General features: G+C 45.3%; 1 protein-coding gene across 4 annotated transcripts in view; it reads right to left on the reverse strand.

The window, feature by feature from the left end:
- Nucleotides 1-25,156, reverse strand: part of LOC138657313 (uncharacterized) — a 33,582-nt gene that overhangs the window by 3,357 nt on the left and 5,069 nt on the right. For 3 of the 4 annotated variants that reach the window (XM_069745022.1, XM_069745023.1, XM_069745024.1), the window contains exon 2: nt 214-375. In XM_069745022.1, coding sequence (XP_069601123.1) covers nt 214-364 — 151 coding nt within the window. In that variant the 5' untranslated portion in view covers nt 365-375. Of the gene's footprint in view, nt 1-213; nt 376-2,898; nt 3,008-25,156 lie in introns of those variants that run through there. The other variant, XM_069745021.1, reaches the window with a different exon arrangement.

Consider the following 25,156-nt stretch of genomic DNA (forward strand, 5'->3'; position numbering starts at 1 on the left):
AAGGGTCACTAAACCTCTACAGGGGCCAGGAGACCATGTATCTAATCTAGTTTGTCCATATCCCTGCAGGATTAGTTAAAAGGTTTAGGTGTGATAATGAGTTCCCGGCCACCGTCTAAAGTGGGGGCATCAAATTCTATGTATCTACCCCAGTAGGTACGTTGGATTAGTGGAGGAGATGTGACAGATTCGTAGGGTGACCCATATACTCACCCAGCTGGTTGAAGGGCCCCTCGATATATAGGAAGTTGTACTCCTCCATGTTCTTGTCCATATAGTCCGCCATCCAGACGCTCTGCATGTTCTCTGCAATGTTCTGCAGGCACAGGGACGTGAGTGTCTCCACATCGCTGCCTGGTGACATCCTGAAGGGGCCTATGGCAACAAAATGGCTGCACATCACCTTCAAGACAATAACACCTGTACGTGTATCTCATAATACCGAGGACTAGGGGCCCTACTAATACACACCACTACGGGGCCCAAAATTACACTGTGTGCAGAGTTTTCAGCAGTGCAGATAGTGGTGTATTGCCAATGGTGGCAGACCACACGGCCACAATGAGGCCCGTGAGTGGGGAAGGCCCAATACTGCTGCTGACACCGGGCCCAAAAACCACACTTTCAACTGTATCAGTATCCTGGATGCTGATACAGAAGAAAGCAATATTGGAAAATAGGGGCCGTCCATTCCCTTCATCATCTTCCCTCTACGTGCTACGGGTGTGTCAGATGCTACAGATAGTCGCGCTGCATCTGGTTGCAGAAGGCCTCTGTGGTTTGCTTTGCAGGCACATTGTTAATCCTACTGACTCTTGGACCCAGTGGCAACCTCTCCAGCTCTAGAGGACACACCTGGAACTGGGTGTTTATAAATCCCCAGTCTGCTGCCGAGAATTGCCGGTGATATTCACATTTTTCCCTTGTGATGGCTTGGCGGCTAACTTCCTCTCTGGAGCTGTTTGATGACGTTTGGTGCTACCTCTCTGAGTCTGCTCAAGCAAAGTTCATTCCCCATGTTTGTCTACCTTGTTGTCGTTAGTTATCAGTGGGGACTGACCAGTGCTATCCCCTCCCCTCCCCTATCCAAGGCCTAGCTCAAGGGATATACAGGGCTTAGGTTTCCTGCTCAGCATTTAGAGATAAAACAATTTAGGGACGGTGGGGCAGGTAGGATGTGATCAGATCTGCCTATAAGTCTCCACTCACCTTTCCCTATAGTCTGGGCTTCCTTTCCCTCATCCTTTCTTGCTGCACTTAGTTTTACCACATGGTGCATGACACTACGTCTGAGCTCCCAGCGTCTCAGCGCAGCTGGTGCAATGACATCACTACATCGCACCCACTGTGCTGAGCATTGAAGGCCTTCGGAACACACACACACACTGTAGAGACAGGACCAACGGGGAACTGGGAGAGATGAATATTTAATTTTATTTTAAATCAATAAAAACATTGTGGGGCCCATTATACTATATGGAAGGCAATGTGGGGCCCATTATACTGTATGGAAGGCAATGTGGGGCCCATTATACTGTATGGAAGGCCATGTGGGGCCCATTATACTGTATGGAAGGCTATGTGGGGCCCATTATACTATATGGAAGGCTATGTGGGGCCTTATACTATATGGAAGGCTACGTGGGGCCCATTATACTATATGGAAGGCTACGTGGGGCCCATTATACTATATGGAAGGCTACGTGGGGCCCATTATACTATACTAGATTGTGGCCCGATTCTAACGCATCGGGTATTCTAGAATATGCATGTCCCCGTAGTATATGGATAATGATGATTCCAGAATTCGCGGCAGACTGTGCCCGTCGCTGATTGGTCGAGGCAACCTTTATGACATCATCGTCGCCATGGCAACCATTATGAAATCTACGTCGATACTGTGCCCGTCGCTGAATCAGAAACGTGGGATTTCTACGTCCTTTATGACATCATCGTCGCTGTGCATGTCGCTGATTGGTCGAGGCCGCCAGAGACGTGGGATTTCCAGGACAGACAGACAGACCGACAGACAGACAGACGGAAAAACCCTTAGGCAATTATATATATAGATGGAAGGCTATGTGGGGCCCATTATACTATATGGAAGGCTATGTGGGGCCCATTATACTATATGGAAAGCTATGTGGGGGCCATTATACTATATGGAGTGCTGTGTGGGGCCCATTATACTATTTGTAGGGCTATGCGGGGCCATTATATTAGTTGGATAGCTATATGAGGGCCATTATACAAAACAGAGGGGTATGTGGGACACATTAAACAGTTTGGAAAGCTATGTGGGGACCTTTATACTGTTTGCAAAGTTATTTAGGGGTCATAAAACTGTTTGCTGGCCTATATGGTGGCCATCATATTTGATGCAAGCAATTATAGAGTCTGAAGGTTAGTGTGGGGTCATTACACTGTTTGGAGGACTAGTGGAAGACAATAAACAGTGTGGAGGGTTGTGTTGGGGCGATTATACTGTATGGAGGGATGTGTGGGGATCACAGTTGGGGAATTACACTGATGGTGTCACCAAACTTTGCCAGATGGGTTAAGGGGGTAAATGTACAGTCATTATACTGTATGTTTGGGTACTATGGTGAAATTCACGGTGGGGGTATCATATTGATTTGGGGGGGGGGGGTTGGGACACTTGTTGGCATTATATTTTATGGGGGAAATGAACGGATATCCTAGGGGCTTTGCTATAAAGAAAGTTACTTTGTAAAGGCTGCAAAGTTGTGAGATATGCTCTTCTGCGACCCCACCTAATATTTTCGATGGGGGTACAGTAGAACTTCATATATGATATTGTGGCACCCCTAGAGGTATTTGCCACAAATATAGTTACTGACACTGAATACAAATACTAAAATAGCAAGACTGCACTACCTCCTCCAGCCAGAAGGGGGAGCTCCAGAGACTCCCCTTGATCCATTTTGGTCTGAGAGAAGAACTGGCAGTTGGGCTAAGGAGCTGATAGAGATTCAACTGTATGACCTCTCACTAACAGCCCTATGACGGTTTCCAGGCCCAAATCACCGGCCTGAGGAGAAGAGGGATAGAGAAAAAGGACATTGTGAGAACCGGGTAGCATTAATCACTACCCAGAACAGGCGCAAAGACGGATACCGGATCCGTGGCTGTATTCATTACATATAATACAGCAACCGGAAAAACGTGAGGTGATATCAGCTTCACTAGGGCCGGACGCAGCAACAGACACAGAGTTCAGCGGTACTCCTGGAGGGGGTAAGCCGATAAAAGGACTCGGGTTGCCCGTCGAACCAGGACCCGGAGGGGACAGATTGGGCCGGCAGCCAGTTCACATACAGCAGCAGGGCCACACAGATATTGCGTACAATAAGAGGCGAAGACCCCGGCAGGGTCAAAGTAACTCAGAGTTCCCATACAGACTCCGGTGACAGGACTGGTTGTAAGTCCTTTTATGTTAAAGTAAACTGGTTAAACGTTTCAGTGCCTCAGTCTTTCATTTGGACAATAGCCATCTATCCAGGATCAGGATCATCACCGCTGGGAGAACCTGCTGCTGATCAAGTAAGTGCCTGTCCCCTCACGATACCCCTTACACTGTGCATTGCCTGAAGCCACAGCACCGGGTCAAGCCACCCGTGACATCCCCCTCAAGAGACAGACCCCATTGGTCCGGTGCTGGATACCCCGGTCTCTCGGGCGTCACAATTGGTGTCACGAACAGGATATAGCCAGCCCATATACCGGGTATTGTGTGCCGTGATTGGAGCCCAAAACTTTGAAAACTTGGATGAAAAATCGTGAAAATTGACTTTATTAAAGAAAATTCCATTTCCCATTAAAAACTATTGAAAGTGACTTTTCCCCATTGGTTATAATGGAGTAAAGATGGCCGCCATCCCCTGAGGTAATCACCTCATAACCGTTAGGCGCGAGACTGTTAATTGAGCTACGCCATTACTTGAGCCCCAGTCTGACTGAAAAACTTCAGAATCCGCCATTACAGAGCGCGCGGCGGGTGGGAGCAGCAGGGGGCGTGTCATTGTGGGCGGCACCAAGCTGAGTGCTCTGACATCAGAGCAAGGGGAAAACCAATCCTGCTGCACAGCGGAACGAATCTACACTATCCCGACGGAAGCGGAGGACCGGAAGGGTCCGGATTAACTAAGGGGGCACAGTATGTCGCAGCACGGAGACGCCGCAGCACCCGGCGGCGCTAATGCAGCTGAAAGACAGAGTGTCGATAGAGCGTCTGGTAGCGCAGCGGTGCAAGGAGTGGCGCCCATCATGCCGGTGCTGATGCCATATACCCCGGGTGGCCCATGGCTTCCAATGTATGAAGGTGAGCCTAATACCCTTGACGATTTCAGAGAAAAGATGCTGGCCCATTTTGACATGTTCCCTGTGGGTGAAGTTCAGCGTGTTAGTCTCCTGATGATGCAGTTAAGTGGCCATGCTAAGCGAGAAGTCACAGCATGGGCAGCTGATCTAAAAGGCACTGTTGAACGCATATTTGCTGGATTAAAAGCTACATTTGAAACCACGGCCAGCAGCAAAGCTAAAGTACGATTCTTTAATTGCAAACAAAAAGCTAATGAGGGCGTGAGAGACTTTGCCTTAAACCTGCAGGAAGCCCTTAAATCACTTACACTGGCTGAACCCATTTTTAACACCGGAGCGGATAAACTGCTAAGAGATCAATTTATTGAGGGACTCTACACCCCTTCTCACCGGGGGCATGTGAGCATGCTTGTTTTTAAGAACCCTGAATTGACATTTGCCCAATTAAAGGAGAGCGCTATACGTCTCCAGCTGGCAGAGGCACCTCGGGATCAGGATCCTGCGCAACCCATGGCAGAGGCACCTCAACAACAGGGAGTGCCAGTGACATCAGCTATGTCTGGGGCCATTGCTAAGCCCCTGGGGCCCAGTACTAATGAGGCTCTTCAACAAAAGCTTGACTCTTTAACTGATGTTTTTGCTTCAATGGCTAAAACCATGCAGGAGATGAGAGGACACAAGATGGAGTTGGCAAACTGTAGAGAGGATGTTCCATGGATGAGACCCCGGAGATACCCGACATGGAGAGGACGACCCCGCGACCGCTAACAACCGGATGGACAGCCCATTTGCCGCCGTTGCCAGCAGCCAGGCCACTTTGCACGAGATTGTGATTTAAACGGGAATCCCCTGGGAATGCGGGCCGCTTCGCAGGAATGAACTTTCAAGGCCCAACACCCTGGCACGACAGGTACATCGGAGGACGACCCATTATCCCTATCGTGCTGGACGGAATTCCCCTCAACGCTTTGCTGGACACAGGTTCCCAGATTTCATCTATACCGTATATCCTTTATAAGAGGTACTGGGCTGATGCAGATATTGACAAAGGGTCCTTTGATGTTGAACTAGATATATGGGCCAGTAATGGTAAGTTGGTACCGAAACTAGGATTCAGGGAGATGACCATAAAGATTGGTAAAGTAGAATTGAAGAAACAGGGTATAAAATTGTTGTTGATGTTGACCGGCGGAACTGTGAACCAACTGTATTGATAGGAATGAATGTGTTAGAGAACTGCTTTTCCGAAGTTATTTCTGTCTTACAGCAAATTGCTGAAACTGCCCAATCCTGCCAGCAGAGAGTTCTCCGGAGGGAAATAAAAGTATTGATGTTAAGGCAACAGGTAGAAGTTGCAGGTGGAGAAATCGGCAGTGTGAGGGTAAGTGATCCAACATCTATTGTAATCCCACCAAAAACAGAAATGCTGGTATGGTGTAGAGCAGCCATTGGTACTAAGGGACGAGATTATCAAGCCTTAATAGAACCAGTGTACACCGACAGCAGGCCCACTATACTCACAGCACGAGGGGTAGTCGAGGTACACCGGGGACGAGTGCCGGTACGACTTTTGAACTGTGGAGAGGAAGAGGTCACTTTGCCAAGGTATGCTACAATGGCAAAGCTATATACTGTTGACAACAATGCCATCACAACCATTGAGCCCTTAGAACCAACCTGTCAGGTGGAAGGCGACGGCTCAGATGGAGAATTGGAGGATTGGTGCCAACAGCTACACGTGGGCATAAATTCAACACCTACCCATCAAAAACAAGGGGTGTATAGGCTAGTGACGGAATATGAACAAGTCTTCAGTAAACACCCATTGGACTTCGGACGGATAGAAGGGGTAGAACACACAATCCCCACCAGTGACCATCCCCCAATAAAAGATATAGACCCATACCGCCCGCTCACTATCAATGTGCAAAAGATATGCTGATGGAGATGAAACAGGCCGGGGTAATAAGAGACAGCTGTAGCCCCTGGGCGGCCCCTCTAGTGCTTGTCAAAAAAAAGGACGGAACCATGAGAATGTGCGTAGACTACCGGCGGATTAATAACATCACCCATAAAGACGCCTACCCCTTGCCTAGGATAGAAGAGTCCTTGACTGCTTTGAAATCTGCTAATTATTTTTCCACCTTAGACTTAACAAGCGGGTATTGGCAAGTCCCTGTGGCTGAGAGAGATAAGGAAAAGACGGCATTCACCACACCAATGGGTCTATGTGAATTTAATCGCATGCCATTCGGACTCTGCAACGCATCCGGTACCTTCCAGCGGCTGATGGAATGCTGCCTCGGACACAAGAACTTCGAGACCGTCCTTCTGTACCTAGATGATGTGATCGTCTACTCAAAGACTTACGAACAACACTTAATAGACCTGGCAGAAGTGTTCGAAGCCTTATCCAGGTATGGCATGAAAATCAAGCCATCCAAATGTCACCTTCTCAAGCCAAAGGTACAGTACCTGGGACACATCGTGAGTTCGGAGGGAGTAGCACCGGATCCCGAGAAAATAAGCGCCATAAGGGATTGGCCAAGACCTACCAACGCAAAAGAAGTGAGGCAATTCCTGGGATTGGTGGGTTACTATCGCAGATTTATAAAAGGATTTACCAAATTGGCAGCACCCTTGCAAGACGCCTTGGTAGGGCAGACGAAGAAACCTTCAAACCGAAACCCTCCTTTTCAGTGGAACGATGAAAGGGAAGACTCCTTTGAACAACTAAAGAAGGCACTAACCGGAGAAGAGGTTCTGGCATACCCAGATTACCATCAACCTTTCATCCTCTACACCGATGCCAGTAATGTGGGACTAGGAGCGGTGCTGTCACAAAAGCAAGAAGGTCGGGAGAAAGTCATCGCCTTTGCAAGTAGAAAGCTCCGGCCTACTGAAAGAAATCCAGAAAATTATAGCTCCTTCAAATTGGAACTACTGGCAGTAGTTTGGGCTGTGACTGAACGTTTCAAACACTATCTGGCTGCTGCAGAATTTATGGTCTATACTGACAACAATCCGTTGACCCACCTGGACACAGCCAAATTAGGTGCGTTAGAACAGCGATGGATAGCCCGGTTATCTAATTACAACTTCAAGATCAAGTATCGAGCAGGTCGCAAGAATGGAAATGCCGATGCCCTATCCCGGATGCCACACTTGAGAGATGTAGAAGAAGAAACGGGGGAGCTTGAAGAAATTGAACTACCAGCCTTCCATCATCCCAAGGCAAAACATCATCAGTCAATTACCTATCAGAAACAACAAGAGGTGAATTTTAATCCGTTAGCACACCATAGATGGGCTGACACCCAAGACAGCAATCCGGCTGTGAAGTTGGTGAAGGAACTGTTAACTGAGCAAAGTGCATATCCCGATGAGGATGCCCCAGAAGAGACGCATCAACTCTGGAAAGAGAGAGGCAAAATGTTCCTGTATGAGAGAGGCAAAATGTTCCTGTATCAAGGGAAGCTCTGTAGAAGGTACACCAATCCGAAAACACATGAATTGGTTTGGCAGATTATCGTGCCTAAACAAGATGTCAAGATGGTCCTCGAAGCTTACCATAATGGTGCTGGTCACTTCGGTTGGAAAAAGTTAGAAGTACTTCTAAGAGAAAGATTTTATTGGGTCGGGATGAGAAAATCAATCGAACAGTGGTGCAGAAATTGTGGCCTGTGCAACCTCAGAAGAAACGATCAAAAGAACCAAAGAGCACCACTGCAGCCCATAATCACCAAACAACCACTTGAACTTGTAGCCATGGACCACGTGAAGTTGACACCAAGCCGGTCCGGCTATGTCTATGCCTTGACCATCGTGGACCATTATTCACGCTTCTTGGTAGTAGTACCCGTAAAAGATCTGACAGCAAAAACAGCAGCGAAAGCGTTCCAAACGTACTTTTGTAGACCCCATGGATATCCGGAACAGGTTCTCACCGACCAAGGTACAGCCTTTGAATCAGAGATCTTCAGAGAATTCTGTAATATGTATGGTTGCAAAAAGATCCGGACGGCGGCCTATCATCCACAAACAAAAGGCTTATGCGAGAAGATGAACCATATTGTAATAGAACTACTAAAGACTTTACCTGAGGCAGAAAGGAATCAATGGCCAGAGAAATTGCCTGACTTGGTGGATCTGTATAATCATGTCCCGGTGAGTTCCACCAATTGCACCCCAGCTTACCTTATGCGTGCAAGACCCGGCCAATTACCAATCGATCTAGAAATGGGAATTCTGAAACCAGACGCAGAAGTTCAAGACTCCAATTGGGATATCATACGGCAAAAGCAGTATCGCCAAGTGCAAGAGAGTGTGGAAAGAAGCCTTCAGCAAACTAGGGAAAGACAAGAGCGAACTTTCAACCAGAATGCTCTAGCGACCCCATTAAGACCGGGTGACCAAGTGCTCAAGAGAAATCGTCGAACCAATAAACTAGACAATCAGTGGGAAGCCGTACCCTACACAGTTTTACCAACAAGAATGGATAATCCTAAAATGTGTCTCATTAGCAAAAACGGAGGCTTATCATCTGTACTAGTGTCAAGAGACAATCTTAAATTGTGTCCGGAAGCATTGAAAGAGCCAGAAGTTGTCCAGTCAGAACCAGAAGTTATTCAACCCATACAGGTTCAACCAGTAAAGGAAAAAGAAGAGGAAATGTATCACACCTGTATAGGAGACTTTCCCAAAACCCTACTAACATACCATGGTGCAGTAGTGGCTCCCATGGTGGCCTTTTACCCAACACCGAACCCAATACCAGAAGTCCCAAGACAGGAAGAGGCTGACCCCGTACTACAGGAGGTTCCAGGCCAGGAAGAACAGATTCCTGGTCAGAGTAATCCCATTCACGGTGGACTTGCCAACTCCATAGTCGTGGAATTATCTTTAGCAGAGCGGGCAGATACTACATCCGCAGTAGACAGTAGTACACCACATGAAGAGACACCGCTATTACGTAGATCACAGCGTAGTACCCAGGGTCAATTACCGGCCAGGTATGCAGATTACCAACTATAAAACTATAGTCATTGTTATCATTCTGCAACGTTTAAGCCTAGAACCTACAGAGACTTGTCTGTATGAACTTCTTGCATATTCTTGAACTTTTTATCAGCCCGGAGGCGCTAAATCAAAGCTCCGGAAAGACTGCTTTTTGAACTTTGCTTTTTGCTCTTTTTGAACTTTCTTTAGACTTTATATTGGTAACTCCGTTGGAAAAATGGAACTAAATTCTTGGACACAAAGTGCAGTGCCTTTCCTAGTACCTTCAAGGATAGAACTGTATTAATGGACGCTATTTGAAGTGACTTTTTACAGAACTCTATTTTTGTTTCCTTGAGTGGTTTTTGTAACTTTTCATTTTTAAGACTCTGTACATATTAATTGTTATTTCAAAATGTTATCGTCCCACAGTCCCGGAATACTGTTCTTAACTAAGGGGGAATGTGGCACCCCTAGGGGTATTTGCCACAAATATAGTTACTGACACTGAATACAAATACTAAGATAGCAAAACTGCATTACCACCGCCGGCCAGAAGGGGGAGCTCCAGAGACTCCCCTTGATCCATTCTGGTCTGAGAGAAGAAATGGCAGTTGGGCCAAGGAGCTGATAGTGAGAGGTCATACAGCTGAATTTCTAACAGCCCTATGACGGTTTCCAGGCCCAAATCACCGGCCTGAGGAGAAGAGGGACAGAGAAAAAGGACATTGTGAGAACCGGGTAGCATTAATCACTACCCAGAACAGGCGCAAAGACGGATACCGGATCCGTGGCTGTATTCATTACATATAATACAGCAACCGGAAAAACGTGAGGTGATATCAGCTTCACTAGGGCCGGACGCAGCAACAGACACAGAGTTCAGCGGTACTCCCGGAGGGGGTAAACCGATAAAAGGACTCGGGTTGCCCGTCGAACCAGGACCCGGAGGGGACAGATTGGGCCGGCAGCCAGTTCACATACAGCAGCAGGGCCACACAGATATTGCGTACAATAAGAGGCGAAGACCCCGGCAGGGTCAAAGTAACTCAGAGTTCCCATACAGACTCCGGTGACAGGACTGGTTGTAAGTCCTTTTATGTTAAAGTAAACTGGTTAAACGTTTCAGTGCCTCAGTCTTTCATTTGGACAATAGCCATCTATCCTATATATCTAGGAGACAGGTAAGACAATCTAAATCTATTCCCTATTCACTTGAAACAACACAAATACTCACCATATTTATTTGCATATTCTATATCCTGGCTGCTGCATTCACTCACATTCACCGCCCTTGCATTAACTCTCTACACTCCATCCATATCGGCCCCTCTGTCCTTGCCTCTCCTATGTATAGCACTCATGCTCTGTTCACATTGCTTAGCAGCGCAGATCCATTCAGTCCCACCATCCAACACAAGAGACGCTCTCACAAATCACTTAACCATCTGCTCACTCTTTCGATCCTCCTCCTAGTTGCTGGAGACATCTCTCCAAACCCCGGCCCCCCATGTTATAGCCAGTCAAACCTCCCAATTGCTACACCCAGAAACCCCTCTAACCTTATTAATATTCCCTGCATGCCTTCTGTCTCTTTGAATTGTGCCCTTTGGAATTCTCGCTCTGTGTGTAATAAACTCTCCTTCATTCATGACTTCTTCCTTTCTAATTCTCTTAATCTCCTGGCTCTTACTGAAACCTGGATCCAGCAGTCAGACACCACTGCTGCTGCTGCTCTTTCATATGGTGCACTACACTTTTCTCATACCCCAAGATCGGACAACAGAGCAGGTGGAGGCGTTGGTCTGCTCCTTTCACCAAAATGTACTTTCCAAGTTATCCCCCAAGTACCCTCACTTGTCTTCCCTTCCTTTGAGGTCCATGTGGTCAGACTCTACGTCCCCTTCTCCATGCGAGTGGTGGTGGTGTATCGTCCTCCCGGCCCCTCTCATCAGTTCCTGGATCACTTTGCCACCTGGCTTCCACACTTTCTTTCCTGTGACACCCCCACCCTTATCATGGGTGATTTCAACATCCCTATTGCCTCTCCCCTCTCCCCATCTGCTTCTCACCTTTTGGCTCTAACCTCCTCTTTCGGCCTCTCGCAGCATACTAACTCGCCAACACATGAAGATGGAAACTCCCTTGACTTGGTCTTCTCCCGGCTTTGCTCAGTGGATGATTTCACAAACTCCCCTCTCCCACTCTCTGACCACCACCTTCTTTCATTCTCTATCAAGAACTGCCATCCCGCTCAGGTCACCCCCACTTTCCACACTTATAGAAACATACAGGCCATTAACACCCAGGAACTTATGAAGAACTTGCAGTCCTCATTGGCCCCAATCTCCTCCATCTCATGTCCTGATTCTGCTCTGAAGCATTACAATGAAACCCTGCAAAGTGCCCTGGATGAAGCTGCTCCTCCTATACATAAAACAACTCGGCACAGACGGCAACAACCGTGGCACACGCTGCAAACACGTTTCCTGCAGCGGTGCTCCAGGTGCGCAGAACGTCTGTGGAGAAAATCTAATCTACCCGAAGATTTCATCCATTATAAGTTCATGCTAAAGACATACAATTCTGCCCTTCACCTCTCCAAACAAACCTACTTCAACACCCTCATCACCTCCCTGTCCAATAACCCTAAACGTCTCTTTGACACGTTCCAGTCCCTACTCAACCCAAGAGCGCAGGCCCCAACCACGGATCTCCGTGCTGACAATCTGGCCAATTACTTCAAAGAAAAAATTGACCATATTCGACAGGAAATCATCTCCCAATCTCTTCATACCATGCACTGTCCTCCCTCCCCCACTGCATCTAGTTCACTCTCTGACTTTGAACCAGTTACAGAAGAAGAAGTAAGCAGGCTCCTTGCATCTTCTCGCCCGACCACTTGCACCAGTGACCCCATTCCGTCACATTTCCTCCAGTCCCTTTCCCCGGCTGTCACCTCTCACCTAACAAAAATATTCAACCTTTCCCTCACTTCCGGTATTTTTCCCTCCTCATTTAAGCATGCCATCATACATCCATTACTTAAAAAACCATCCCTCGACCAAAACTGTGCCGCTAATTATAGACCTGTCTCTAATCTTCCCTTCATCTCTAAACTCCTCGAACGCCTGGTCCACTCCCGTCTTACCCGCTATCTCTCAGATAACTCTCTTCTCGACCCTCTTCAATCTGGTTTCCGCTCTTTACACTCTACTGAAACTGCCCTCACTAAAGTCTCTAATGACCTACTAACAGCTAAATCTAATGGTCACTACTCCATGCTTATTCTCTTGGATCTCTCTGCAGCATTTGATACTGTGGATCATCAGCTCCTCCTCACTATGCTCCGCTCCATCGGCCTCAAGGACACCGTTCTCTCCTGGTTCTCCTCCTATCTCTCTGACCGATCCTTCACTGTATGTTTCGCTGGTTCCTCCTCCTCTCACCTTCCACTTACTGTTGGGGTTCCTCAAGGATCAGTCCTAGGCCCCCTCCTCTTCTCTTTGTATACTGCCCCTATTGGACAAACAATCAGTAGATTTGGCTTCCAGTACCATCTCTATGCTGACGACACCCAACTATACACTTCTTCTCCTGATCTCACGCCTGCCTTATTAGAAAACACCAGTGATTGTCTTACCGCTGTCTCTAGCATCATGTCCTCCCTCTATCTGAAACTAAACCTGTCAAAAACTGAACTCCTCGTGTTTTCTCCCTCTACTAACCTACCTTTGCCTGACATTGCCATCTCCGTTTGCGGTTCCACCATTACTCCAAAGCAACATGCCCGCTGCCTTGGGGTCATCCTTGATTCTGACCTTTCATTCACCCCCCACATCCGATCACTGGCTCGCTCTTCTTACCTGCATCTCAAAAACATTTCTAGAATTCGCCCTTTTCTTACTTTCGACTCTGCAAGAACTCTTACTGTTTCACTTATTCATTCTCGTCTGGACTATTGTAACTCTCTACTAATCGGCCTCCCTCTTACCAAACTCTCCCCGCTCCAATCTGTCCTGAATGCTGCTGCCAGGATCATATTCCTCACCAACCGTTACACCGATGCCTCTACCTTGTGCCAGTCATTACACTGGTTACCCATCCACTCAAGAATCCAGTACAAAACTACTACCCTCATCCACAAAGCACTCCATGGCTCAGCACCACCCTACATCTCCTCTCTGGTCTCAGTCTACCACCCTACCCGTGCCCTCCGCTCCGCTGATGACCTCAGGTTAGCATCCTCAATAATCAGAACCTCGCACTCCCGTCTCCAAGACTTTACACGTGCTGCGCCGATTCTTTGGAATGCACTACCTAGGATAATACGATTAATCCCCAATCCCCACAGTTTTAAGCGTGCCCTAAAAACTCATTTGTTCAGACTGGCCTACCGCCTCAATGCATTAACCTAACGATCCCTGTGTGGCCTATATTAAAAAAAAAAAAAAAAAAAAATTAATTAACTGGTTCATGCAGCTTTACATGAACACCCAAGCCTTACACTATGGCTGGTCCGAATAACTATAGCAATTGTTACCATCCACCTCTCGTGTCTCCCCTTTTCCTCATAGTTTGTAAGCTTGCGAGCAGGGCCCTCACTCCTCTTGATATCTGTTTTGAACTGTATTTCTGTTATGCTGTAATGTCTATTGTATGTACAAGTCCCCTCTATAATTTGTAAAGCGCTGCGGAATATGTTGGCGCTATATAAATAAAAATTATTATTATTATTATTATTATCCAGGATTGGGATCATCACCGCTGGGAGAACCTGCTGCTGATCAAGTAAGTGCCTGTTCCCTCATGATACCCTTTACACTGTGCATTGCTTGAGGCCACAGCACCGGGTCAAGCCACCCGTGACATCCCCCTCAAGAGACAGACCCCATTGGTCCGGTGCTGGGTATCCCGGTCTCTCGGACGTCACAATATCTATGTATGTCCATGTGAACATGTCACCAAATCATCATTTTAAGATTTCTCACCTCCACTTGCAAAACCCTAAATGCTGATTGGATGAACCAGATCAGGTGATGTTTGCATGTGTAATGAGGGGGTGTGGCCTCAGGATGCCCCACCTATCAGGGTATATTGAAATATTAGCAGCTCGTTCTCAGGCAAAATGGCCAAAAAGAGATTTCCCGACACGGACAAGTCCCAAATTGTCCCTGGTCTACAGAGGAAAAAGATCCAGATAAACGGTTGGGGTTGAGGAGGCAGAGTCCGACCACCACTGAGCAAGACACAGAAGTACAAGGTGTTCAGAGGTATTATATTGTCACTAAGGAGACGGGCGGCCATATTACTATATATAATACTATATCACACTGAGGAGAAGGGCGGCCATATTACTATATATATTACTATATCACACTGAGGAGAAGGGCGGCAATACTACTATATATATATTACTATATGACACTGAGGAGAAGAGCGGCAATACTACTATATATATATTACTATATGACACTGAGGAGAAGAGCGGCCATATAACTTTATATATTACTATATCACACTGAGGAGAAGGGCGGCCATATTACTATATATATTACTATATCACACTGAGGAGAAGGGCGGCAATACTACTATATATATATTACTATATGACACTGAGGAGAAGAGCGGCCATATAACTTTATATATTACTATATCACACTGAGGAGAAGGGCGGCCATATTACTATATCACACTGAGGAGAAGGGCGGCAATACTACTATATATATATTACTATATGACACTGAGGAGAAGAGCGGCCATATTACTATATATATTACTATATCACACTGAGGACAAGGGCGGCCATATTACTATATATATTACTATATCACACTGAGGACAAGGGCGGCCATATTACTATATATGTATTACTATATCACACTGAGGAGAAGAGCGGCCATATTACTATATATAATACTACAGGTCCTTCTCAAAAAATTAGCATATAGTGTTAAATTTCATTATTTACCATAATGTAATGATTACAATTAAACTTTCATATATTATAGATTCATTATCCACCAACTGAAATTTGTCAGGTCTTTTATTGTTTTAATACTGATGATTTTGGCATACAACTCCTGATAACCCAAAAAACCTGTCTCAATAAATTAGCATATCAAGAAAAGGTTCTCTAAACGACCTATTACCCTAATCTTCTGAATCAACTAATTAACTCTAAACACATGCAAAAGATACCTGAGGCTTTTATAAACTCCCTGCCTGGTTCATTACTCAAAACCCATCATGGGTAAGACTAGCGACCTGACAGATGTCAAGAAGGCCATCATTGACACCCTCAAGCAAGAGGGTAAGACCCAGAAAGAAATTTCTCAACAAATAGGCTGTTCCCAGAGTGCTGTATCAAGGCACCTCAATGGTAAGTCTGTTGGAAGGAAACAATGTGGCAGAAAACGCTGTACAACGAGAAGAGGAGACCGGACCCTGAGGAAGATTGTGGAGAAGGACCGATTCCAGACCTTGGGGAACCTGAGGAAGCAGTGGACTGAGTCTGGTGTGGAAACATCCAGAGCCACCGTGCACAGGCGTGTGCAGGAAATGGGCTACAGGTGCCGCATTCCCCAGGTAAAGCCACTTTTGAACCATAAACAGCGGCAGAGGCGCCTGACCTGGGCTACAGAGAAGCAGCACTGGACTGTTGCTAAGTGGTCCCAAGTACTTTTTTCTGATGAAAGCAAATTTTGCATGTCATTCGGAAATCAAGGTGCCAGAGTCTGGAGGAAGACTGGGGAGAAGGAAATGCCAAAATGCCTGAAGTCCAGTGTCAAGTACCCACAGTCAGTGATGGTGTGGGGTGCCATGTCAGCTGCTGGTGTTGGTCCACTGTGTTTCATCAAGGGCAGGGTCAATGCAGCTAGCTATCAGGAGATTTTGGAGCACTTCATGCTTCCATCGGCTGAAATGCTTTATGGAGATGAAGATTTCATTTTTCAGCACGACCTGGCACCTGCTCACAGTGCCAAAACCACTGGTAAATGGTTTACTGACCATGGTATTACTGTGCTCAATTGGCCTGCCAACTCTCCTGACCTGAACCCCATAGAGAATCTGTGGGATATTGTGAAGAGAAAGTTGAGAGACGCAAGACCCAACACTCTGGATGAGCTTAAGGCCGCTATTGAAGCATCCTGGGCCTCCATAACATCTCAGCAGTGTCACAGGCTGATTGCCTCCATGCCACGCCGCATTGAAGCAGTCATTTCTGCCAAAGGATTCCCCACCAAGTATTGAGTGCATAACTGAACATTATTATTTGATGGTTTTTTTGTTTGTTGTTAAAAAACACTTTTATTTGATTGGATGGGTGAAATATGCTAATTTATTGAGACAGGTTTTTTGGGTTATCAGGAGTTGTATGCCAAAATCATCAGTATTAAAACAATAAAAGACCTGACAAATTTCAGTTGGTGGATAATGAATCTATAATACAGGTCCTTCTCAAAAAATTAGCATATACTGTTAAATTTCATTATTTACCATAATGTAATGATTACAATTAAACTTTCATATATTATAGATTCATTATCCACCAACTGAAATTTGTCAGGTCTTTTATTGTTTTAATACTGATGATTTTGGCATACAACTCCTGATAACCCAAAAAACCTGTCTCAATAAATTAGCATATTTCACCCATCCAATCAAATAAAAGTGTTTTTTAATAACAAACAAAAAAACCATCAAATAATAATGTTCAGTTATGCACTCAATACTTGGTCGGGAATCCTTTGGCAGAAATGACTGCTTCAATGCGGCGTGGCATGGAGGCAATCAGCCTGTGACACTGCTGAGATGTTATGGAGGCCCAGGATGCTTCAATAGCCGCCTTAAGCTCATCCAGAGTGTTGGGTCTTGCGTCTCTCAACTTTCTCTTCACAATATCCCACAGATTCTCTATGGGGTTCAGGTCAGGAGAGTTGGCAGGCCAATTGAGCACAGTAATACCATGGTCAGTAAACCATTTACCAGTGGTTTTGGCACTGTGAGCAGGTGCCAGGTCGTGCTGAAAAATGAAATCTTCATCTCCATAAAGCATTTCAGCCGATGGAAGCATGAAGTGCTCCAAAATCTCCTGATAGCTAGCTGCATTGACCCTGCCCTTGATGAAACACAGTGGACCAACACCAGCAGCTGACATGGCACCCCACACCATCACTGACTGTGGGTACTTGACACTGGACTTCAGGCATTTTGGCATTTCCTTCTCCCCAGTCTTCCTCCAGACTCTGGCACCTTGATTTCCGAATGACATGCAAAATTTGCTTTCATCAGAAAAAAGTACTTGGGACCACTTAGCAACAGTCCAGTGCTGCTTCTCTGTAGCCCAGGTCAGGCGCCTCTGCCGCTGTTTATGGTTCAAAAGTGGCTTTACCTGGGGAATGCGGCACCTGTAGCCCATTTCCTGCACACGCCTGTGCACGGTGGCTCTGGATGTTTCCACACCAGACTCAGTCCACTGCTTCCTCAGGTTCCCCAAGGTCTGGAATCGGTCCTTCTCCACAATCTTCCTCAGGGTCCGGTCTCCTCTTCTCGTTGTACAGCGTTTTCTGCCACATTGTTTCCTTCCAACAGACTTACCATTGAGGTGCCTTGATACAGCACTCTGGGAACAGCCTATTTGTTGAGAAATTTCTTTCTGGGTCTTACCCTCTTGCTTGAGGGTGTCAATGATGGCCTTCTTGACATCTGTCAGGTCGCTAGTCTTACCCATGATGGGGGTTTTGAGTAATGAACCAGGCAGGGAGTTTATAAAAGCCTCAGGTATCTTTTGCATGTGTTTAGAGTTAATTAGTTGATTCAGAAGATTAGGGTAATAGGTCGTTTAGAGAACCTTTTCTTGATATGCTAATTTATTGAGACAGGTTTTTTGGGTTATCAGGAGTTGTATGCCAAAATCATCAGTATTAAAACAATAAAAGACCTGACAAATTTCAGTTGGTGGATAATGAATCTATAATATATGAAAGTTTAATTGTAATCATTACATTATGGTAAATAATGAAATTTAACACTATATGCTAATTTTTTGAGAAGGACCTGTATATGAAAGTTTAATTGTAATCATTACATTATGGTAAATAATGAAATTTAACACTATATGCTAATTTTTTGAGAAGGACCTGTATATATATATATATATATATATATATATATATATATATATATATATATATACAGTGGGGCAAAAAAGTATTTAGTCAGTCAGCAATAGTGCAAGTTCCACCACTTAAAAAGATGAGAGGCGTCTGTAATTTACATCATAGGTAGACCTCAACTATGGGAGACAAACTGAGAAAAAAAAATCCAGAAAATCACATTGTCTGTTTTTTTAACATTTTATTTGCATATTATGGTGGAAAATAAGTATTTGGTCAGAAACAAAATTTCATCTCAATACTTTGTAATATATCCTTTGTTGGCAATGACAGAGGTCAAACGTTTTCTGTAAGTCTTCACAAGGTTGCCACACACTGTTGTTGGTATGTTGGCCCATTCCTCCATGCAGATCTCCTCTAGAGCAGTGATGTTTTTGGCTTTTCGCTTGGCAACACGGACTTTCAACTCCCTCCAAAGGTTTTCTATAGGGTTGAGATCTGGAGACTGGCTAGGCCACTCCAAGACCTTGAAATGCTTCTTACGAAGCCACTCCTTCGTTGCCCTGGCGGTGTGCTTTGGATCATTGTCATGTTGAAAGACCCAGCCACGTTTCATCTTCAATGCCCTTGCTGATGGAAGGAGGTTTGCACTCAAAATCTCACGATACATGGCCCCATTCATTCTTTCATGTACCCGGATCAGTCGTCCTGGCCCCTTTGCAGAGAAACAGCCCCAAAGCATGATGTTTCCACCACCATGCTTTACAGTAGGTATGGTGTTTGATGGATGCAACTCGGTATTCTTTTTCCTCCAAACACGACAAGTTGTGTTTCTACCAAACAGTTCCAGTTTGGTTTCATCAGACCATAGGACATTCTCCCAAAACTCCTCTGGATCATCCAAATGCTCTCTAGCAAACTTCAGACGGGCCCGGACATGTACTGGCTTAAGCAGTGGGACACATCTGGCACTGCAGGATCTGAGTCCATGGTGGCGTAGTGTGTTACTTATGGTAGGCCTTGTTACATTGGTCCCAGCTCTCTGCAGTTCATTCACTAGGTCCCCCCGCGTGGTTCTGGGATTTTTTCTCACCGTTCTTGTGATCATTCTGACCCCACGGGGTGGGATTTTGCGTGGAGCCCCAGATCGAGGGAGATTATCAGTGGTCTTGTATGTCTTCCATTTTCTAATTATTGCTCCCACTGTTGATTTTTTCACTCCAAGCTGGTTGGCTATTGCAGATTCAGTCTTCCCAGCCTGGTGCAGGGCTACAATTTTGTTTCTGGTGTCCTTTGACAGCTCTTTGGTCTTCACCATAGTGGAGTTTGGAGTCAGACTGTTTGAGGGTGTGCACAGGTGTCTCTTTATACTGATAACAAGTTTAAACAGGTGCCATTACTACAGGTAATGAGTGGAGGACAGAGGAGCCTCTTAAAGAAGAAGTTACAGGTCTGTGAGAGCCAGAAATCTTGATTGTTTGTTTCTGACCAAATACTTATTTTCCACCATAATATGCAAATAAAATGTTAAAAAAACAGACAATGTGATTTTCTGGATTTTTTTTTCTCAGTTTGTCTCCCAATGATGTAAATTACAGACGCCTCTCATCTTTTTAAGTGGTGGAACTTGCACTATTGCTGACTGACTAAATACTTTTTTGCCCCACTGTAATTATATATATATATATATATATATATATATATATATATATATATATATATATATATATATATATATATATATATATATTACTATATCACACTGAAGAGAAGGGCGGCCATATTCAAGATTCTAAGAAGCTTTATTGGCAGGACCAAATACATATCAGTTTTGCCAAAGCAAGTGTATAAAGGCAATAGGGATAGGGACTGTGGGGATGTTGGGTAGGAGCTGTAGGGAAGGTGGATGGGGGCAGATCCATTGTGGGGGCTATAGTCCATGGCATAGGGGAGGTGGATGGGGCAGGTTCACTGTGGGGGGTATAGTCCATGGCATAGGGGAGGTGGATGGGGCAGATCCATTGTGGGGGCTATAGTCCATGGCATAGGGGAGGTGGATGGGGCAGGTCCATTGTGGGGGCTATAGTCCATGGCATAGGGGAGGTGGATGGGGCAGATCCATTGTGGGGGCTATAGTCCATGGCATAGGGGAGGTGGATGGGGCAGATCCAGGGTGGGGGCTATAGTCCATGGCATAGGGGAGGTGGATGGGGCAGGTCCATTGTGGGGGCTATAGTCCATGGCATAGGGGAGGTGGATGGGGCAGATCCAGGTTGGGGGCTATAGTCCATGGCATCATAGTTCTCTTTCTCGCAGTCTATGGCATTCGCTCACATACCGCGCTGCTATCTCCACTGCTCTCTCTTCTTCTCCCAGCAAGATATATGTTTTCTCTTCCTCCTTCATGGTGATGAAGTCTGGGAAGAGATGTGAGAGTCTCCTGAAGTGAGTGTCCCTCACTGCTGAGTATTTGGAGCAGTGTAGCAGGAAGTGGGTTTCGTCCTCTATGGCCTCCTGGTCACAGTGTTGGCACAGTCTTTCCTCCCTGGGCTTGTAGCTCTGCCTGTGTTGGCCACATTCGATGGCCAGACTGTGGGCACTGAGTCTATATCGGCTCAGGATCTGGCGGTCTCTGGGGTCCGGGAGTTTCTCCAGATATGGGGCCAGTCTGTAGTCTCTCTGTAGGCTCCGGTACATGGTCAGTTTCTGTGAGCTGATGATATCATTCTTCCAGTCACTGACATACCTCTCCTGGCCTTCGTCTGCCATCTTCCTGATTCCGGCTTTTGTCAGGTTGTTGTGATTGGTGTTCTGGTCCGGTTCGGTTTGGCTGGGCTGTTCCGGGGGTTCTGGTTTTTCTGTTTCACCTTCATGTATCAGGGCTTTATGGTGATGGGAGCTTGGATTGCTCCTATGCAGGTGAGCCCGGAATGACAGCGCCCTCTTTAGAACTGTTAGGTGTATAGGGAATCTGCCCAGCTCGGCCCGACAAGCACTGTTGGAGGTGCTCCGATGGACCTGGAGAAGGTGCTTGCAGAATTCCAGGTGGAATATTTCTGTTGGACTGGAGTCCCACTTTGACCAGTCAGGGTAGGTGTGAGGACCCCAGACTTCGCTGCCATACAGGAGGATTGGGGCGATGATGGAGTCGAAGATTTTTAGCCAGACCCTCACTGGTGGCTTCAGATGGCAGAGTGTCCTTCGGATGGTATAGAAGGTTTTGCAGGCCTTGTCTTTCAGGGTCTCTATGGCTTGTTTGAAGCTCCCTGACCGGTGAATCTCTAGGCCCAGGTAGGTATATTTGTCCGTTCCTGTGAGGTCGCAGTTGTTGAGGACGAATGATGGGTGTTGGTCTGATCTTCTCTTTCTCCTCTGGAACACCATGGTGTTGGTTTTCTTTAGGTTGACCGGTAGAGCCCAGGTGGAGCTGAATTTCTCTAGGATTTTCAGGTTGTCCTGGAGGCCTTTCTCGGTTGGTGACAGCAGCAGCAGGTCATCTGCATACAGCAGGAATTTCACCTGAGCATCGTGGAGGGTGAGACCTGGTGCTGAGGAGGATTCCAGGGCGGTAGCCAGCTCGTTGATGTAGATATTGAAGAGCGTTGGACTTCGGCTGCAGCCTTGTCTGACTCCGCGGATCTGCTGGAAATAAGCCGTTCTTTTGCCGTTCACACTCACGCTGCAGCGGTTCTCTGTGTAGGAGCTTTTGATGACATCGTAGGTCTTTCCTCCTATTCCACTCTCCAGCAGTTTCAGGAAGAAGCCCGGGTGCCACACTGAATCAAAGGCCTTTTAATTACTATATAACACTATATCACAATGAGGAGAAGGACGGCCATATTACTATATATATTACTATATCACACTGAGGAGAAGGACGGCCATATTACTATATATATTACTATATCACACTGAGGAGAAGGACGGCCATATTACTATATATATATATATTACTATATCACACTGAGAAGGGCGGCCATATTACTATATATAATACTATATCACACTGAGGAGAAGGGCGGCCATATTACTATATATAATACTATATCACACTGAGGAGAAGGGCGGCCATATTACTATATATATATTACTATATCACACTGAGGAGAAGGGCGGCCATATTAATATATATATTTTACTATATCACACTGAGGAGAAGGGTGGCCACATTACTATATATATATATTACTATATCACACTGAGAAGGGCGGCCATATTACTATATATATATTACTATATCACACTGAGAAGGGCGGCCATATTACTATATATATATATTACTATATCACACTGAGAAGGACGGCCATATTACTATATATATATTACTATATCACACTGAGAAGGGCGGCCATATTACTATATATATATATATATATATATATATATATATATATATATATATATATATATATATATATATATATATATATATATTACTATATCACACTGAGAAGGGCGGCCATATTACTATATATATTTTACTATATCACACTGAGGAGAAGGGCGGCCATATTACTATATATATTACTATATCACACTGAAGAGAAGGGCAGTCATTACTATATATATATTACTATATCACACTGAAGAGAAGGTCGGCCATATTACTATATCACACTGAGAAGGACGGCCATATTACTATAGTATATGTATATATATATACTAGCTGAAGAGCCCGGCGTTGCCTGGGCATAGTAAATATCTGTGGTTAGTTATAGCACCTCACTTCTCTTATTTTCCCATCACGCCTCTCATTTTCCCCCTCACTCCTCTCATTCCCCCCTAACACTTGTCATTTCGACCTCACATCTGTCATTTTCCGATCACTCCACTATTTTCCCTCGCTCCTCTCATTTTGCACTCACACCTTTTCATTTTCACCTCACACCCCTCATTTTCACCTCAGTATATACATGTTTGCATCTCCCTTATATATAGTATACACCTGTATGTCATTTCCTGTATATAGTATATACCTGTATGTCATCTCCCCTGTATATAGTATATACCTGCTGTGTCATCTCCCCTGTATATAGTACATACTTGTAGGTCATCTCCTCCTGTATATAGTATATACCTGTATGTCATCTTCTATATATAGCATATACCTGTATGTCATCTCCTCCTGTATATAGTACATACTTGTAGGTCATCTGCTCATGTATATAGTATATACCTGTGTGTCATCTCCTCCTGTATATAGTTTATACCTGTATGTCATCTCCTCCTGTATTAGACCTCGTTCACACGTTATTTGCTCAGTAAGTCATCTCCTCCTGTATATATTATGTACCTGTATGTCATCTCCTCCTCTATATAGTATATACCTGTGTGTCATCCCTCCTGAATATAGCATATATCTGTGTGTCATCTCCTCCTGTATATAGTATATATCTGTGTGTCATCTCCTCCTGTATATAGTATATACCTGTGTGTCATCTCCCCTGTATATAGTATATACCTGTGTGTCATCTCCTCCTGAATTAGACCTCGTTCACACGTTATTTGCTCAGTATTTTTACCTCAGTATTTGTAAGCTAAATTGGCAGCCTGATAAATCCCCAGCCAACAGGAAGCCCTCCCCCTGGCAGTATATATTAGCTCACACATACACATAATTTGTTGCTCTTGTAGTTTGTCTGCTTATTAATCAGATTTTTATTTTTGAAGGATAATACCAGACTTGTGTGTGTTTTAGGGCGAGTTTCGTTTGTCAAGTTGTGTGTGTTGAGTTGCGTGTGGCGGCATGCGTGTAGCAACTTTTTGTGTGTCGAGTTGCATGTGACAGGTTAGTGTAGCAAGTTGTGTGCAGCAAGATTTGCGCATGGCGAGTTTTGCGCATGGTGAGTTTTATGTGTGGTGCCTTTTGAGTATGTGCAAGTTTTGTGTGAGGCAACTTTTGCATGTGTTGCAAATTTTGTGCATGTGGCAATTTTTCCACGTGTGCAAGTTTTGCATGTGGCGAGTTTTCCACGAGGTGAGTTTTGCACTTGTGGCGAGTTTTGCGTGAGCCTAGTTTTTGCATGTGGCGAGTTTTGCGCATGGCGAGTTTTGAGTGGCGACTTTTGTGTTTCGACTTTTATGTGGCGAGGTTGGTGTATGTGTGGTGAAATGTGTGCTGAGGGTGGTATATGTGTTCAAGCACGTGGTAGTGTGTGGCCCATTTTGTGTGTTTGCTCATATCCCCGTGTGTGGTGAGTATCCCATGTCGGGGCCCCACCTTAGCAACTGTACGGTATATACTCTTTGGCGCCATCGCTCTTGTTCACATCTGGCAGCTGTCAATTTGCCTCCAACACTTTTCCTTTCACTTTTCACCATTATGTAGATAGGGGCAAAATTGTTTGGTGAATTGGAAAGCGCGGGGTTAAAATTTCACCTCATAACATAGCCTATGAGGCTCTCGGGGTCCAGACATGTGACTGTGCAAAATTTTGTGGCTGTAACTGCGACGGTGCAGATGCCAATCCCGGACATACACACACACACACACACACATTCAGCTTTATATAGTAGATTATATATATCACACTGAGAAGGGCGGCCATATTACTATATATATTACTATATCACACTGAGGAGAATAGCGGCAATACTACTATATATATTACTATATCACACTGAGGAGAAGAGCGGCCATATAACTATATATATTACTATATCACACTGAGGAGAAGAGCGGCCATATAACTATATAT

Source organism: Ranitomeya imitator, chromosome 1 (genome assembly GCF_032444005.1).
Source record: "Ranitomeya imitator isolate aRanImi1 chromosome 1, aRanImi1.pri, whole genome shotgun sequence".
Taxonomy (NCBI): Eukaryota; Metazoa; Chordata; class Amphibia; order Anura; family Dendrobatidae; genus Ranitomeya; species Ranitomeya imitator.